Source organism: Lactuca virosa, chromosome 9, assembly GCF_052849685.1.
Source record: "Lactuca virosa cultivar CGN04683 chromosome 9, Lactuca_virosa_CGN04683_v6, whole genome shotgun sequence".
In the NCBI taxonomy this organism is placed as follows: Eukaryota; Viridiplantae; Streptophyta; class Magnoliopsida; order Asterales; family Asteraceae; genus Lactuca; species Lactuca virosa.
Window position 1 is genome coordinate 291,593,211 of NC_136434.1, and position 17,349 is coordinate 291,610,559.

At 38.3% G+C, this 17,349-nt stretch overlaps 1 protein-coding gene across 1 annotated transcript; it reads left to right on the forward strand.

The window, feature by feature from the left end:
* The first annotated feature begins 1,582 nt into the window (after positions 1 to 1,582).
* On the forward strand, positions 1,583 to 4,049 carry LOC145136390 (elongation factor 1-alpha-like). The gene is made up of 3 exons (XM_079070505.1): positions 1,583 to 1,657; positions 2,308 to 2,784; positions 2,875 to 4,049. Exons 2-3 carry the CDS (start codon positions 2,323 to 2,325, stop codon positions 3,760 to 3,762), a joined length of 1,350 nt encoding a protein of 449 aa, XP_078926631.1. The 5' UTR covers positions 1,583 to 1,657; positions 2,308 to 2,322; the 3' UTR covers positions 3,763 to 4,049.
* The last annotated feature ends 13,300 nt before the right edge of the window (positions 4,050 to 17,349 follow it).

The window sequence follows — 17,349 nt, forward strand, 5'->3', positions numbered from 1 at the left end:
AACCTAGATGGATAGGAGATCAAACAACAATGACTACACATCTTTGTCTTCTTTTCGATCAACAGGATTAGATCATAACAGTTACATGGGGTTTACGCAATCCCAAACAACTCCTAAAAGTATATTATATATTTTACATAATTGTTTCGCAAATATCAAATCGGATGTTTCTTTGGTTATAAGAAGCACTATGAAATCACGGCAAAGCAAATTATTTCCATGGACCGAGAACTTTTGCTCGAGGGTTTAATTCTAGCTACTTTTTGAAAATTACAAAGTTGATATTAGTGTGCTGTGTATTTGATTGGGTTGACGGATTCAATTTTGATGAGAAATAAAGGGGAAGGGGCGATCTATGAGGAACAGATAGGGAGCCAAGATTTGCCAACGTAAACTTTATATGAAAGAGGCTATGTTTAAAAATTAAATATTATGTACACAATATAATAATAATTACTATTAATATAGTTAAAAGTTAAACTAAATATTAAAGGCCACTTTGACGTCGTCCTATACCTATATATCCCCGAGAGGCGGAGAGGCCGAGAGCCAAGGCAAATGGTTGCAGCAAACTCAATGCTATTTCGCTTTGGACCACGGAGATCGGGGGAATTCTGATTTCATAAATTGTTTGCACAATCGACTAGTCAATATTGCTCCCAATTTATATGCGAATATATCTCTTTGCCAAACAACCAAAGACTTTATAAAACACGTGCGCCAAGTATTTCCTTTCATGACCTACATCTTTCCCATAACTACAGAATTTTTCCTTCACTTTTAGAAAACAGTCACTCCGGTCCCTTTATCTTCTTAATTAATGAAACATGTTGTTCTTTCATGCGTTATGTGTTATGGCTTTTGAGTATTGGACGTGTTTATTTATTAAATTGGTCTAAATAAAGGGTGAAAAGAATGAACATATATACCATAAATATAGTATGGATTTCATCCATTTTAGCATTTAATACATATATTTGGAAGACCTAAAACAATACAACTTATGATAAAAATCCATGGATGAGTATTCCATTTGTTAAAAACTACATATTACTCTCACTTTTTAGACTGTGTTTGGTGCGCCAAAGCTAGCTTATTTTTCGAGCTTTTTTATGTTATCGTGTTTGGTAAGCCAAAAAGTAGCTTATAAGCTAGCTTTTTGAAAAATTACTTAGACTAGCTTTTTAGGAGCTTTTTTAAAATTTTCCAAATACACCCATTAATTAATTATAGAAACACATACTCTTACATGTCCTTTTATTTAATTTTATATATTTCAGCTAGCTTTTCAGCTAGTTTTATCAAACGTTCTTTTTTATCAGCTAGCTTTTCAGCTATCAGCTAGTTTTTTATTTAACAACTAACTTTTCAGCTAACAGCTAGCTTTTCAGCTAGTACGCCAAACATAGTCTTAGTTCCGATAAAACTTTTCAGGTTGTAATTAATATCATCATGGGTTTCAAGTAGCTCAGACTTCATTGTTTAGGGGGGTTAACTGTAACTTCCATAATTTTTTGACGCGGCCAATCCGCACTTCTCCCATATATATAAACTACCTCGTACGTCTTCACATTAACTTGCACTCTCACTCTCTTCTACTAGCGATTGATCATTGCTTCCTCTGAAACTAGGTTTTTGATCCATTATTCACTACAAGGTCACATCTCTCTTCGATGCACTTTATTTTAGTAATTCTTTGATCATAAATACTTTAATTTAGTAATTCTTTGATCATAAATGATCAGAGTTAAATGTTTTGATGATCAATCAAATCAGATCTTACTGATGTATTCGATCTAACTTCTGTTTTGATTTGATTAGTTGTATGTATTGTTTGATTGGTATTCTTCATCTTCATTTCCGATGATTCTTTCTGTTTACGACTGTTTTAATATTGCTTAAATGTTAGCGACCATAAGTTTTTCTATGTTCCTTTAATATAAATAAACTAAATCCGATCTAAACCCAATATGACCAGTTGGATTGTTCATGTGGTGATTTGAACATTGATTAAACCTGTTCTAATGAGGGTTTAGTTATGATTCTCTTCTCTTAATTTCACAATAAAAGTCGGGAATTGGAAAAAGATACCCAAGCAATGTAGAATTAGTTTTTCCTAGTATATATGTCTGTTTTTTTTTTTTTTTTTTTTTTGAGATATATAACTTGGTTTCCTTACGATAATCACAACATTGCAAAGCTTTTGGAAGATTTCTTTTCAAAATTGAATCATTCTCTGAAACTTGTCCTAAGTTAAAGATTATATATGTTATTTTCATTATTCTAAAGTTTATTGTGTTGATGCAGTTTTAAGATTTGATCATGGGTAAGGAAAAGACTCACGTCAACATTGTGGTCATCGGACATGTCGACTCCGGCAAGTCTACCACCACCGGACATCTGATATATAAGCTTGGAGGAATTGACAAGCGTGTGATCGAGAAGTTCGAGAAAGAAGCTGCTGAGATGAACAAGCGTTCATTCAAATACGCATGGGTGCTCGACAAGCTGAAGGCCGAGCGTGAGCGTGGTATCACCATCGACATTGCTTTGTGGAAGTTTGAAACCACAAAGTATTACTGCACTGTCATCGACGCTCCCGGCCACCGTGATTTCATCAAAAACATGATCACCGGAACTTCTCAGGCCGACTGTGCCGTCCTTATCATCGATTCCACCACCGGTGGCTTTGAAGCCGGTATCTCTAAAGATGGTCAGACTCGTGAACACGCTCTCCTCGCTTTCACCCTTGGAGTCAAACAGATGATTTGTTGTTGCAACAAGGTAAGTTAATTTTAATTGAATTTCACTTCGAGTTCTATACAGATTTCCGTTTTGAATAACTAGGTATATACCTTTTTCTCTTCTTTTTAGATGGACGCAACTACCCCCAAGTACTCAAAGGCGAGATACGATGAAATTGTGAAGGAGGTCTCATCGTATTTGAAGAAGGTCGGATACAACCCTGACAAGATCCCATTTGTTCCGATCTCTGGTTTCGAAGGTGACAACATGATCGAAAGGTCCACCAACTTAGATTGGTACAAAGGTCCAACTCTCCTCGACGCTCTTGACGCCATTAACGAACCCAAGAGACCTTCCGACAAGCCCCTCCGTCTTCCCCTTCAGGACGTGTACAAGATTGGTGGCATCGGAACTGTTCCAGTCGGTCGTGTTGAAACCGGCGTCATCAAACCGACGATGCTTGTGACTTTCGGTCCATCTGGTTTGACAACTGAAGTTAAGTCCGTTGAGATGCACCATGAAGCTCTCCACGAAGCACTCCCCGGCGACAATGTCGGATTCAACGTGAAGAATGTGTCTGTGAAAGATCTGAAGCGTGGGTACGTTGCGTCTAACTCGAAAGACGATCCATGCAAGGGTGCTGCCAACTTTACTTCGCAAGTTATTATCATGAACCACCCGGGACAGATCGGAAACGGCTATGCTCCGGTGCTCGACTGTCACACGTCGCATATTGCCGTGAAGTTTGCTGAAATTTTGACAAAGATTGATAGGCGATCGGGGAAGGAGCTTGAGAAGGAGCCGAAGTTTCTTAAAAATGGTGATGCAGGTATGATCAAGATGATTCCGACGAAACCTATGGTGGTGGAGACGTTCTCGGAGTATCCACCACTTGGGCGGTTTGCGGTGAGGGATATGAGGCAGACGGTGGCGGTGGGTGTGATCAAGAGTGTGGAGAAGAAGGATCCGACTGGAGCAAAGGTGACGAAAGCAGCAGCGAAGAAGGGTGGGAAATGAATCGTGCAGATTAGGATGTTGAAGATGGGTTGTTTAGTTGGTTCGTTGAATGATTTTTTGATAATTTTGTTGCCAATGCCGCAAACATGGTCGGAGAACTGGGTTCTGGATCGGCGGTGGCGAGTCTAAACTTGTGCTGCATCTAGTAGTTTGGGTCAATAAGCAGCTAGAATGTTTGAGTTAGGGTTTTTTATTTTTTTTATTTTTTTTTGTTCTTATGGATTCATATTAATTAATTAGGGTTTTTTTTAATGGTTTGTTGATGTTGGATTGTTGGCTTAGATTGTTTTATCATCGAATTACTATTTGAATCAATCGCTCAAAAGGACTATCTAAATATAAATAATTGCAGGGTCAATATTTGGTATGCACTAATAGTTATAAGAATAATTTTAACAAAGAAAATATGACCTTTTGTGATATAATTAGGGGGTAGCACACTGTGTTGTTAAAGGAAAATTTATGTGTATACGATAATTAATTAAGAGCATCAACATCTTCAATGGTTAAGTCATATTAAGACTTAAAGACTATTATCACATCATCATTATAATAATTTAACCTATAATTAAATAACCACTCCAATGGTTAATTTCATCAAATAGCTTTTTTTTATAAAATTTTAAATAATTTATCCATATCTATCTAAAATGTTCTATAAAACCTCCTTATTTAATTATTCTTTTTTTTAACACACATTATATTTTATTTTAATTAAAAATATTATAATATATTGTTTCAAAAAGAAATATATTACAAAATATCATTTGGAAAATTTAATACGAAAACAGGGCTCAACTCTGGACAGGCGGTGGAAACTACCAAGCTGGAGTACGGTAGGGGCAGAGGGAATTTCCGGTGGAGCGGTATTACGGAATAGTGATAAAAAAAATATTAGAAAAAATTATATAATCATTATAATTTTATATTCCATAAAAGAAATGTCATTATAAATTTAATATAAATAATTTAACTAGTAAATAAATAAAAAAATATTTAAAACTAAAATATATTTAGAAGGTAAAATGAAATATAACTAAAGTATGAGGGTGTTAAATGACAAAGCATAAAAGTATATTGACCACTCAATATATATATTGAGTGGTCAATAAAAAAAAAAAAATAAGCTCTATGCTGGAATGACAATAAATTATAAAAAAATAAAGGTCAATAATAATAAGCTATAAATAAGTTATCATTGGAGATGCTCTAAAATACAATTTATTAAGATTGTCTTTTCTGTTTTTTGGATCATAATCTTAATTAAGATCCTATCAAAAAGTATTTTAAAATATAAAAATACATTTTTTCGTCTTATTTTTATAGATAAGTAGTTTAAAACATATAAAATACATATTTAATACATCATTTGATGATACAAAATTTAAAATAGATATTCCATGTAGTTAGTCCAAAAAAATATTAATTTAAAAATAATAATAATAATAATAATAACTATCCTACAATCAGTGTTGTAAAACTCGGGTGAGTATTTGGAATCATCCTCTCTTACTTAGACGAGTTAACCCACCTCAACCAAATACCTCGTAAATTGGTCAAAACTGTAACACCCACGAGTCGTTTCATAATTCGGGGTCGTGACCCGAAGATCAAATATTATAAGGCTTCGGGCTTTGGGAAAAAGAGGTTTGGACCCAATTGGATGTGGGTAATATAGATTATGTGATCCAAGAGTTCGGTTTGTGCTTTGGAGTCAAAGGGTAAAATTGGAAAAGTGGTGTTTCAGACTCTTTTTTTATGAATTAAGGATTTTAGCTCGATGTGTTTTAAGTCAAAAGTAATTAGATAGGGTTGTAGAGCTCCTCAACACCTTTCTGTGGATATAAAGATCGTCGAAAGCAGAGTTAAAACGAAGAAGTTAAGTATGACCGTTTGAAGTTAGGACGGTTTTGGGTTAAGCCGCGTATGTTGGGTGTACGGAGAAGTACGTTGGGCGTACTACGACATCCCTGAGTAAGTTGGGCATACCAGGAGTGCGTTGGGCGCACACGATCAGTGCCCAAACCATATTTTCGTGGTTTGAGCCCTATTTAAGCTCCTTAACTTCCCCAAACTCATTCCAATCTCAGCCTCGATCTCTCCAACACCCTCCCTTGAAAATCCTAACCCTAGTTTGAGCCTTTTGAGCAAAAGAAAGTGATCTTGAGTGCTTTGGAGTGTGCTTAGTGCATCTTAGAGAAGAAGGAGCTCTTTGGAGAAGTGTTGGTTGCACTAGAGCTTGTAGATTCAGACTTTGTTCACAGTGATCTTTCTTCTAGAGGTATAAAGCTTGAATATTGATGATGCATTTGTTAGATCTAGCTAGTTTTGGGTGGTATGAGCTTTTGGTCACTTTAGTACATAAAGTTTAGATCTTGAAAGTTTGTGACCTTGTTATAGATAAAGTTGGAAATTTTATCCATCTAAACATCATATTGATTCAGATCTAAAGGTTTGAGACTTGGATTTAATGGATTAAGTTGAAAAAGATGCACTTTTGGTCCCTTTGAGACTTAAAGACTAGATCTTGGTTCTTTGGACCATTCTAATGGATAAAATTGGAAACTTTATCCATTATGAAGTTATTAGGAACCATAAAAATGTAATCTTGGTCCTTAGTTTTCTTCCATGCATGTTCTAGGATGTCTTAATGAGTTAAGAAGTTAAGGTTTTTGGTATTGAGCCCTTCCTAGCCATGCAAAGCCATAAAGTTGGAAACTTTTGACTTAAGATGTTATTTCGGGACTAGAACTGTTTTTGGTCGAAAAGACTTAATGGAATAAGCTCTTGAAAAGAAAAAGTAAAGTTAGACAGTGTACGTTGGGCATACATTGGCGTACGTTGCGCGTATGCGATAAGAGACCTGAATATGGATCTTGAGTACGCCAAGCGTACAAGCTGAGTACGTTGGGCGTACTTAGCTGAGTCAACTAGGCTAGCTTTTGTAACGTCCCAAAATTATAAGGTAAAATTTTGTTTTTAATTCAACCATAAACACCATTTAACATAACCAATCATTTAAAAGTGTAACAAGGTAAAAATAGTTATTATAGTACAATCCCAAAATCACAAAATTTCATAAACATGGGTGGATGCGCTCCGATCAAGCCGGGCCCTTCCCTTTCAAACCGGTAGTACCTGAAACCATAAACATAAAAACCGTAAGCACAAAGCTTAGTGAGTTCCCCAAAATACCACATACCAAAACATACAAGTGTCATGGGGCTACCCTTATGGTCTTTACTTGTAATGTCGAGGGCAAATCTCGGTCTTACACACGAGTACTAGGGGCCAGATCCCCCAAGTTTATTTAATATCTTTTGACCACAAAATTAATTCTTGAACAATATTAATTAAACAAATATGATTTCTCCTTTAATATATTATTCATATAATATATTAATAAACCATAATAACCTCTTTCTCCATTATTCATCCAGTCAAGTTGCTCTGGTGAAGGCAACCCAAAAGGACCAGGCTACAACCGGGTTAAGTACATACCAAATATAGTTATGCTTAGACACCTAATCCAACAGTCTCTCACTTGGATAAGTCTAATAACTATAAATGCAAGTACGACTTCAAAATCTGATTACCAATCGTAGCTCTCAAAAGCTGATGTCGAACTCTGACACGTCCTATAGATAAGGGATCGTATAGTCCTCCGTTCTCAAGATATCGTGTGGGCAATCACATGGAACATAGTCATACTTATTGTCCAGCAGTTTGTTTCTCGATCTCTGATTTTTCTGACATAGAACTTAACTGAACACATTAATTCAGTCCTGACCGGGACCGACACATAAGTCAAAACAAAATCATCGAGGGGCCCAAGATATCGCTTTTAGCCTCGTAGGATAAAAGGAACAGATAAACTTCGACTTATATGCTTGTACTATTTACTCATCAAATCGTACACAACAATGTGTTTTATAACATCAAGTTACTGATGCGTTTACATATTATCAATGCACAACCGACTCGTAAATAACAACTCATATATCTAGGTTTAAAGACTATATGATATTATCGTCTCACAATCACTCGTGATTAAATTCCATGAAGTGATTCATGTGAGCGTGGATTTAATCCAATACTCAAATCATATTTCATAAGCACTCATGAACATTGCAGCAAACTTTTGCTATGTCTAAACGTTTAGACAATCTACAAGCCAATTCATGACAGTCTTATTTCATACTTACTTCCAACGTATGATCGACTGTGGATAGTTTAAATAATCTTATTATTTAGGAAGTCAAAACATGCAAAGTGAAACAATAGTAAATAATTAACACAAGACAGTAACTTTACTTATAAATAATACTCTTTTATTTAATCATCAAATGTTAATTACAATTTATCTATTACAAGTTTCTAAAATCTATCTAATTACTAAAACTAATATCGTCCTTCAGCCCAATGCTCCTAGCGTGCTGCAAGTGCTTAACCCTACTCAGTCCCTTCGTAAGGGGATCTGCTGGGTTATCCTCTGACGATACCCTATTTACTACGAGGAGTCCCTCTTCTACCCGATGTCTAATGAAATGATATTTCCTGTCGATATGCCTGGATCTGCCATGATCCCTCGGTTCCTTGGTCAAGGCAACCGCACCTTCATTATCACAGAAAATCTTCATAGGCTCCTTTATGGCCGGTACAACTCCAAGGTCTCCGATGAAGTTCTTTATCCATATTGCCTCCTTCGACGTTCGCTCACTGCTATGTACTCTGATTCGCACGTTGAATCAGCTACGGTCTCCTGCTTGGAACTTTTCCATGTCACTACTCCTCCATTTAGGGTAAAGACCCAGCCTGACTGAGATCGGAAATTATCCCGGTCAGTCTGAAAACTAGCGTCACTATACCCTCGCACTCTCAAGTCATCACTCCCACCAAGGACAATAGACCATTCCTTAGTCCTCCGAAGGTACTTAAGAATATTCTTTACTACGGTCCAATGTGCTCTACCAGGGTTCCCTTGATATCTGCTGACCATGCTTAAAGCGAAGGCCACATCAGGGCGAGTACATGTCATAGCATACATGATTGAGCCAACTGCGGAAGCATAAGGTACTCTGATCATCTCTGTTATCTCGGCATCGGTACTCGGACTTTGATTCTTACTCATCTTGATAGTGCTTTGGATTGGTAACTCCCCATTCTTGGAATTTTCCATGCTGAAACGCTTCAACACTTTATCCAAGTAAGTGCTTTGACTAAGTCTTATTAGTCTCTTACTCCTATTTCTCAAAATCCTTATCCCTAGAATATAAGCAGCCTCTTCGAGGTCCTTCATAGCGAAGCACTTCCCAAGACAGGACTTAACCTCCTGCAAGGTTGGGACGTCATTTCCTATGAGTAGTATGTCATCCACATACAAAATGAGAAAGCTAATTATACGCCCACTGTCTTTGACATATACACAGGACTCATCCTCTCTTCTTGAGAAACCAAACTCTTTAACTTTCTCATCAAAACAAATATTCCATCTACGAGACGCTTGTTTTAACCCATAGATGGATTTCTCAAGCTTACACACTCTATTAGGGTGCTTCGCATCGACAAAACCCTCTGGCTGACTCATGTAAACATCTTCAGCCAACTTCCCATTAAGGAAAGCGGTTTTGACATCCATCTGCCATATTTCATAATCATGAAACGCAGCTATGGTTTGCATAACCCTTATAGACTTAATCTTCGCTACTGGTGAGAAGGTCTCATCATAGTCAACTCCAGGAGTTTGAGTAAAGCCCTTCGCAACCAATCGCGCCTTATACGTGTGCACTTTCCCATCCATGTCAGTCTTCTTCTTGAAGATCCATTTGCACCCGACCGTCTTACGACCTGGCACATTATCAACCAAGTTCCAAACTTGATTGTCATACATGGACTAAATCTCGCTATCCATAGCCTCTTTCCATTTCGCAGACTCCGGGCCTTCCATAGATTCCTTGTAGTTGTTAGGTTCATCCAAATTTATCAGTGTGCCATCACTGATAAACATATTACCCTCAGCAGTTATATGGAAACCATATAATACGGGTGGAACACTAACTCTACTGGAACGTCTAAGAGGTAGGGACTCGTCAATTGGTTCAATAGGAGTTTCCTCCTCGGGTTGAGCGCCAGTGTTAGAGGTTCCTTCATCGCTTGATTCTTGAAGCTATTCAAGATCAATTTGCCTCCCACTATCCTCTTGGCATATGATTTCTCTTTCTCGGAAAACCCCTATCCTCGCAACGAAGACAACATTGTCACTCGGTCTATAGAAGAGATATCCAAAGGACTTCTGTGGATAGCCGATGAAAATACACCGCTCACTACGAAGCTCAAGCTTTTCGTGAGTCTCTCATCTTACGAAAGCCTCACAACCCCAAACCTTGATATGTGATAACGAGGTAACTTTCCCTGTCCACATCTTGTGATGTGTTTTGGCATCCTTCTTAGTCGGAACTAGATTAAGCATATGGGCGGCAGTCTCTAAGGCATACCCCCAGCATGATAAAGGTAACGAAGCTCGACTCATCATGGAACGAACCATGTCCAACAAGGTTTGATTGCGCCTCTCAGCCCCACCATTCAACTATGGTGTCCTAGGTGGCGTCAATTGTGAAACGATTCTGCATTCCTTGAGGTAGTCGTGGAATTCAATACTAAGGTACTCACCTCCTCGATCGGATCAGAGCATCTTAATTTTCCTGCCCAGCTGATTCTCCACTTCTTGCTTAAACTCTTTGAACTTTTCAAAGGTTTCTAATTTGTGCTTGATTAAGTATATATACCCATATCTGCTATAATCATCGGTAAAAGTCACATAGAAGCGGTTCGCATCCCTTGTGGTAGATCTAAAAGGTCCACATACATCTGTATGTATGAGATCCAATAAACCCTCACCCCTTTCACAAGTACCAGTGAAGGGTGACTTGGTCATCTTTCCAAGTAAACAAGATTCGCACATGTCATCCGATTTGAGGTCGAATGACTCCAATACTCCATCCTTTTGGAGTTGGGCTATGCGTTTCTTGTTGACATATACAAGACGACAATGCCACAAACATGCTTTGTCGTGCAACACATTATTTCCTAAGTTATCTACAACATTCACAGTTTCATATACTCCATTACAAGGCAATGCTTCAAAATAGAAAGTACCATTCAAGAAAGCATTAATAGAACCAATTTCATTATTAAACGCAAATCTAAAACCTTGTCTGTACAAACCATGAAAAGAAATAATGTTTCCCGCCATTTCTGACGAGTAGCAACAATCATTCAAATCTAAACCTAACCCAGTACTAAGCACTAAAGAGTAAACTCCAATCTTGGTGACAGTCGACGCTTTCCTATTTCCCATGATCAGGTTCATCTTCCCATGCTCCACATCCCTACTTTTTTTTAGACCCTGCAAATCAGAACAAATGTGAAAACCACATCCTGTATCAAGGACCCAAGAAATAGCATGTGATGAGTTATTAGATTGAATAGTGTAAATACCTGCGAAGGATGGCTTTATCTTCCCATCCTTGATGTCCTGCAGATACTTCGGGCAACTTTGTTTCCAATGCCCTTTGTCGTGACAGTAGAAGCACTCTGCTTCTTTTGGGTTGGAAGAGGATGTAGCAGAACTAGCTTTGGTCCCACTAGAAGAGGATCCATCATGGGGTTTACCCTTGTGGCTCTTGGAAGGAGCCTTCCTCTTCTTTCCTTTCCCTTGTCTAATAGCCAAGACAAAGGCAGCAGTAGTAGGAGTAGATGCAGTAGATTTGGCTTTCAGACTACTCTCAGCAGTCCTTAGCAGACCTTGAAGCTTGCTCAGAGTGACCTCCTCCTTGTTCATATGATAGGTCATACTAAACTGGTCATAACAAGGAGGCAACGAGTGTAGAATGATATATATGGCCAGCTCCTCGTCGAAGTTCACATTCAACTTCAGCAAGCGGTCCACGAATCTCTGCATTTTCTGCAAGTGGGTCGTGATGGACTCTCCATCCTTCATTTTGGTAGTGATCATCGAGGCGATGATCTCATACCTCTCCTGCCTGACACTTTGATGGTAACGTTCCATCAAATCTTGGTGCATCTCGTAGGGATAGTAGTCCTCGTAGGACTTTTGGAGTTCAGCAGTCATTGTTGCGAGCATGATGCAATGAACCTTCGTAGCATCTCACTCATGAGTTTCGTAAGCAGCAATTTCTTCAGGAGTATCAGTGTTGACATTGACCTCTTTCAGCTCCTTGTCAAGAACATACTCTTTGTCCTCGTAGCGGGTGACCATGCGAATGTTGGGGATCCAATCATTGAAATTGGTCCCATCAAATATCACCCTCCCACACAATTTCATGAGTGAGAATGAGCCAGAAGGGGTCGAGCCAGAAGCGTTGTTGTTTTGAGTAGACATCTGAAATAGAAAAGGAACAAAGTTTAGATTAGATAATAATCCCCAATTAACCACCCAAAGGAGAAATTAGGGCTAGGATCCAACATGATTATTTACAATTCAGAAGAGGGATGCCGTAATCTAATTGCAAATAATATGAAGCTAGGTAAATGACGATTTACCAATTTCCACCATGAAAAACGAAAAAGAACTTTAAGTTTTAAATGAACTTTAAGGCATGTTTAAATCTCGATTATGACCTTCAAGTTTGTGACTGGGATACCGAGGATCACAAACAAGGTGTGAATAACCATGCAAATATACTTGGTACTCTCGATGTTATTTACCACCTAATCAATGTGCCAGTTATCCACACACGCTCCATTGATCTATGATAAACATCAAGCTACCCTTTGCAACCTTTGCTAGTCCCAAATTAGTGTGTCGGTTAACCACACACGCTCCACTAACGACTTGGCAAGGTGCAAAGTGTAATTTCATGGAATAGCATACAGTTTCACATTTTTCCTAAAGTAACTAAGATTAGGAATATATAAAAACATTTAGTTACTTTATATAATCATTATACTTATTAATGAGGAATTGTTTCGCCCTATCCTACCCGTTCGGCTAATGACCCTCCACCAATCAAGGAAGCGGTGGGTGAGAGTGGACACGCATTAAAATGTCATTTTATAGGCAACAACCTTATACCCCCCTTATAGATCGGCTTCGTGAATGAGGCATACTAACGGTAAGACTAGCTTTATCTTATACATATATATATATATATATATATATATATATATATATATATATATATATATATATATATATATATATATATATATATATATATATTAATCTTTTAATATTATAATAGTATAAGGGTTTAATTTTAACTTTTAAAACTCTAGGGTTTAGAATTTAAATATTTCATAATTAAAACTATTAATCAAAAAAAATTAATTCCAAAATTGAGGGCAAGTTTTGAAACTTTTCAAAACATATTTTAGATCAAATTTGAAAAATAATTAAATTAATCATATTATTAATATTTATCACATAATTTGACCTAATCTATTTTCTTGACTAGATAATTCAAATCAAAATACAAATAATTAATATTTATCATATAAAACAAGTAATTATCTTTTTTGTGACAATTATCTTTGAATTGGATTGGGATAATCAATACCTTATTGAAAAAATTGGATTTTGTCAGTTAAAAAATGGTTTTGGTAATTATCCCAATTGAATTTTAGTCAAAATCCCGAAAAATCAGCCTCCAGACTGTCCGACTCGCCGAGTCACTAATTGGACTCGTCGAGTTCATCTGACTCGTCGAGTTCATCAGGTGACTCGATGAGTTCATCAGTCAGAAGCAAGATTTTTCGATTTTCAGCTTTGAAAAATTTTAACAATGCATCAAATACAAAAGAGAAACGATCTAGGCTCTGATACCACTATTAGGTTATGAGCAAAACAACATTCCTATGGTGTTCATGCAAACCTAATGCTTGGATCTAGTTTTTCTATTTGTACATGCAACAATTGTACAAGACTTGTAAACCCTAATCTAGCATACAACAAAACAAAATTAACATCTAATAAACAAGTTAGAAAGTTACCATTGATTGTTGCTTGAAGATCTTGAGCTTTTGAGAAACCTAGCACCTCAAATGCGATGCCTCTAATGATTCACAAACACCAAAAGCAATTGGATGATCTTGGAGAGAGAGGGGAAGGCTAAAATCGGCTCTTGATCTCTTAGGGTTCAAGTGGTAGCCGAATTGGGGAGCCAGGGTGTTCCTTATATAGCTGAGGAATTAGGGTTTCAGTCAAAGACCTCATCCGGTTGCTTAGGCTCTAAGCAGCCCACAAGAATCTTCCAAAATCAAGCCCCTTGGACGAAATCCTTATGGGCTCACATATGATTTCGTCCAACCCCTTTCCAAGGGTTCCTCAGCCTAAAATGCAATTATCTTATAATTACAATATCAGTCCCCCAAGTTTAATTAATATCTTTTGACCACAAAATTAATTCTAAATTAATTCTTGACCAATATTAATTAAACAAATATGATTTCTCCTTTTATATATTATTCATATAATATATTAATAAACCATAATAACTTTTTTCTCCATTATTCATCCAGTCAAGTTGCTCTGGTGAAGGCAACCCAAAAGGACCATGCTACAACCGGGTTAAGTAAATACCAAATATAGTTATGGCTTAGACACCTAATCCAACATAAATAGGGTACAAACCCTAAACATTAGGCTTTTTCCCTTCCTTGCGTACGCCATGCGTACTCCCACATATGACCAGCATACGTGGGTGAATTCCGCGATCATCTTCAACCCAGTACGCCCGACATACTCAGAGCGTACGCCTCATGTACTCGGCTAGGGTCCAAAACCACAAATCTTCCGATTTCGACATTCTTTATATCCACGGAAAGGTAATGAGAAGCTCTATAATTCTATCAATTCCCTTTTTCCTTAAAACTTCTCGAGATTATACCTGCAATCCCTAAAAGGCCCAAACTATCACTTGCGGTTAAACCCTTGGGCTCCAAAACACAACCAAACTCTCGTATCACCTAATCTATAATGCTCGCAACCTACATTATCCATCACCAAATGGTTCTAATCCTCTCTTTACCAAGGCTTGAAGCCTTATGATTCTTGATCATCGGAGCACGACCCCGAATTATTACAACTCTACCCCACTTAAATCAGATTTCGTCCTCGAAATCACTCCTTACTACCTCCCCTATACTCCAGACAACTAGAACACTTCTTCCACAACCCCTGAAGAATAACCATTACTATCCCGCCCGAAACCCGAAATCTGAGATCCTAAAACCCTGCCTGACTCCTTGATAGACAACCCATCTAAATCACTGCTAATACAACTCCATTTCGTAATCCAACTGATCATAACATTTCTAACCTTTGGATATCTTGTTGTTTCCACTGGGAACAGAATCACTGACCATCCATTGCCGCAGAAAAATTTTCACTTGATACAAGGCTTAGATAATCCTTCGAGTAAAAGGCTCATCCCTACAACGGTTATAATCAAACGAGATTTGCGCAGTAGGATCAAATTAGTTACTCTGAGATTATTTAACCCATGAAGCGAGTGACTTAACATGTCCATTTATTAAAAAGGCGACTCCTAACACGAGTCCCGAACATTAGTACCACCTCAGGCTCATCTTGCTGACCCATAGCTACATTTATGATGCAACCGAGACCTCCCTGGTTTCATACTTACTTACCAATTAACCGATATTCCTGATTCCTAACCGATTGTTGAGGCTAATAGTCTCACACAATCACACCACACAACTTCTAAACGGGGGTCTTATCTGGCATGAGCCGACCTATCCTGCATGCCACAATGGCTCTATCTGCCCTCCTGACCCAATCAAACATAACCAACCATCAAACCTGATGTAACCAAATCCACTTTGCTATATGTGAATGCTACATGCCCAACTGTAGTCTTATATTATAATTGGCCTCAAACGGCCCACAACCTTCCTTAATTCCATGAATGTTTTGGCCTCCCCACAATCTCACGACCTGACCTGGTCTAATCCCACCTAGAGGAACTGCGGGCCAATCATAAATTTACCATGCTCTCATAACTGCTCAAGAACCAGGTGAATGCTATGAGCCACCCCGCAGTCTTAGAACACTACTACACCACCTGCCAACCTAGTGAATCTACGGCCACCCTGGAGTCTTACAACACTTCTACCACTGCTTTCCATTTGAGTGAACGCTATGGCTACCTTGCAATCTTACAACACTCCTATACTATCTGTCACTCTAGTGAATGTTGAGGCCACCCCGTAGTCTTATGACACTCCTACTCTACCAATCTAGTGAATGCTACGGCCACCCCACAGTCTTACGACACTCCTACTCTGCCATTGTCTCTGCCCCTGGTCTTACCACTTATCTACCGTTCCAACCAAAATTATCCCGAGTCAAACCCGCATCTGACTATAACCCAACCAGGTGTTCGGGTTATGCTTCGAACCTAAGAGCCTTAATCAGACAAGAGCAGGCGGAGAGTCTCTAATGCAACCCTCAACCTGGATCCATCCGCATACCCACCATGCGTCACTACTGATGTGCAAAGAGACCTGAATATCCATTCTTGTGCCCCTTAGACCAACGATTCTCCCCACTTGGATTTGACTACTCTCTCTCAATCCACAAAGAATTTTATGGATTCACGATCCATCCCACCACCTGACAATTCCAACTACTAACAACCAGGGTTTACAAGAACTAGCATTCCATTACTGGCCAATCTTAGTGACCAAACACATTCCAACCCCGATGAACACTTCCCGAATTCTCAATGAGCTCAATAATCCCAATACCTCACTGAACTTCAAGGCCCTATGGCACTTTTCGTTGAATCTACTACAGTCCTTGGTAACTGATCGATTGATGAGGAGCAATATCTCAATATCAAACAAGTACCCAATCTGCCCAACCACTTGCCTGCCTAGAGCAATTCCCATATAACCTTCAAATGATCTTGCTCCAAAGGTGTGAACTTAAAAACTACCAATCTTACTCCCATGAATGAACCCATTCCTAACTACCTCAAAACCTATAACACCCCTACACATCCTGCATTCAAACCCGACATGCCTTCCTTGCAAATTTCTTGAATTCTCGCTAATACCACTAAATATCTGACCGACTGTTGGTCTCCTATGCGGAATAATCACGCCTCCTCTAACCACGGCCCACAGTTTGCAAAATGGCATATGAAAACTTTCCGGATATATTAACTATATTACTCACACAATTGCTTCCATTTTTAGATAATCAGGGCATAACACTTCACACATATGCCAGCATGTAATTATAAACACAAAGATTAAAACTTGAAAGAGAAGAATACAATACATACCCATAGCGTCTCAGGGTTCTGCTCTCCCTTCCCGTCGAAGCACCTGTGATGGAATCCGAGCTACCCTAACCACTAAGCGTGGGCAATTCGCCCTGATATAGCTACGATGATGACAACGATGACACAATTCTATCTCCAGGGTGCATTCTTGGTGGAGGTAGTTCTTCCATCCGCACCTGCCATATTTAGACATTCTGCGCACACGCTCATGTGCTCCTTTATCCTTCGCATAAACATCATGGCCGCTCGCGCCTCT

Coding starts and splice junctions, on each gene's coding strand:
- LOC145136390 (XM_079070505.1), top strand. CDS start 2,323: ATGGGTAAGGAAAAGACTCACGTCAACATTGTGGTCATCGGACATGTC. Junction 2,785..2,874: donor TGATTTGTTGTTGCAACAAG/GTAAGTTAATTT, acceptor TCTTCTTTTTAG/ATGGACGCAACTACCCCCAA.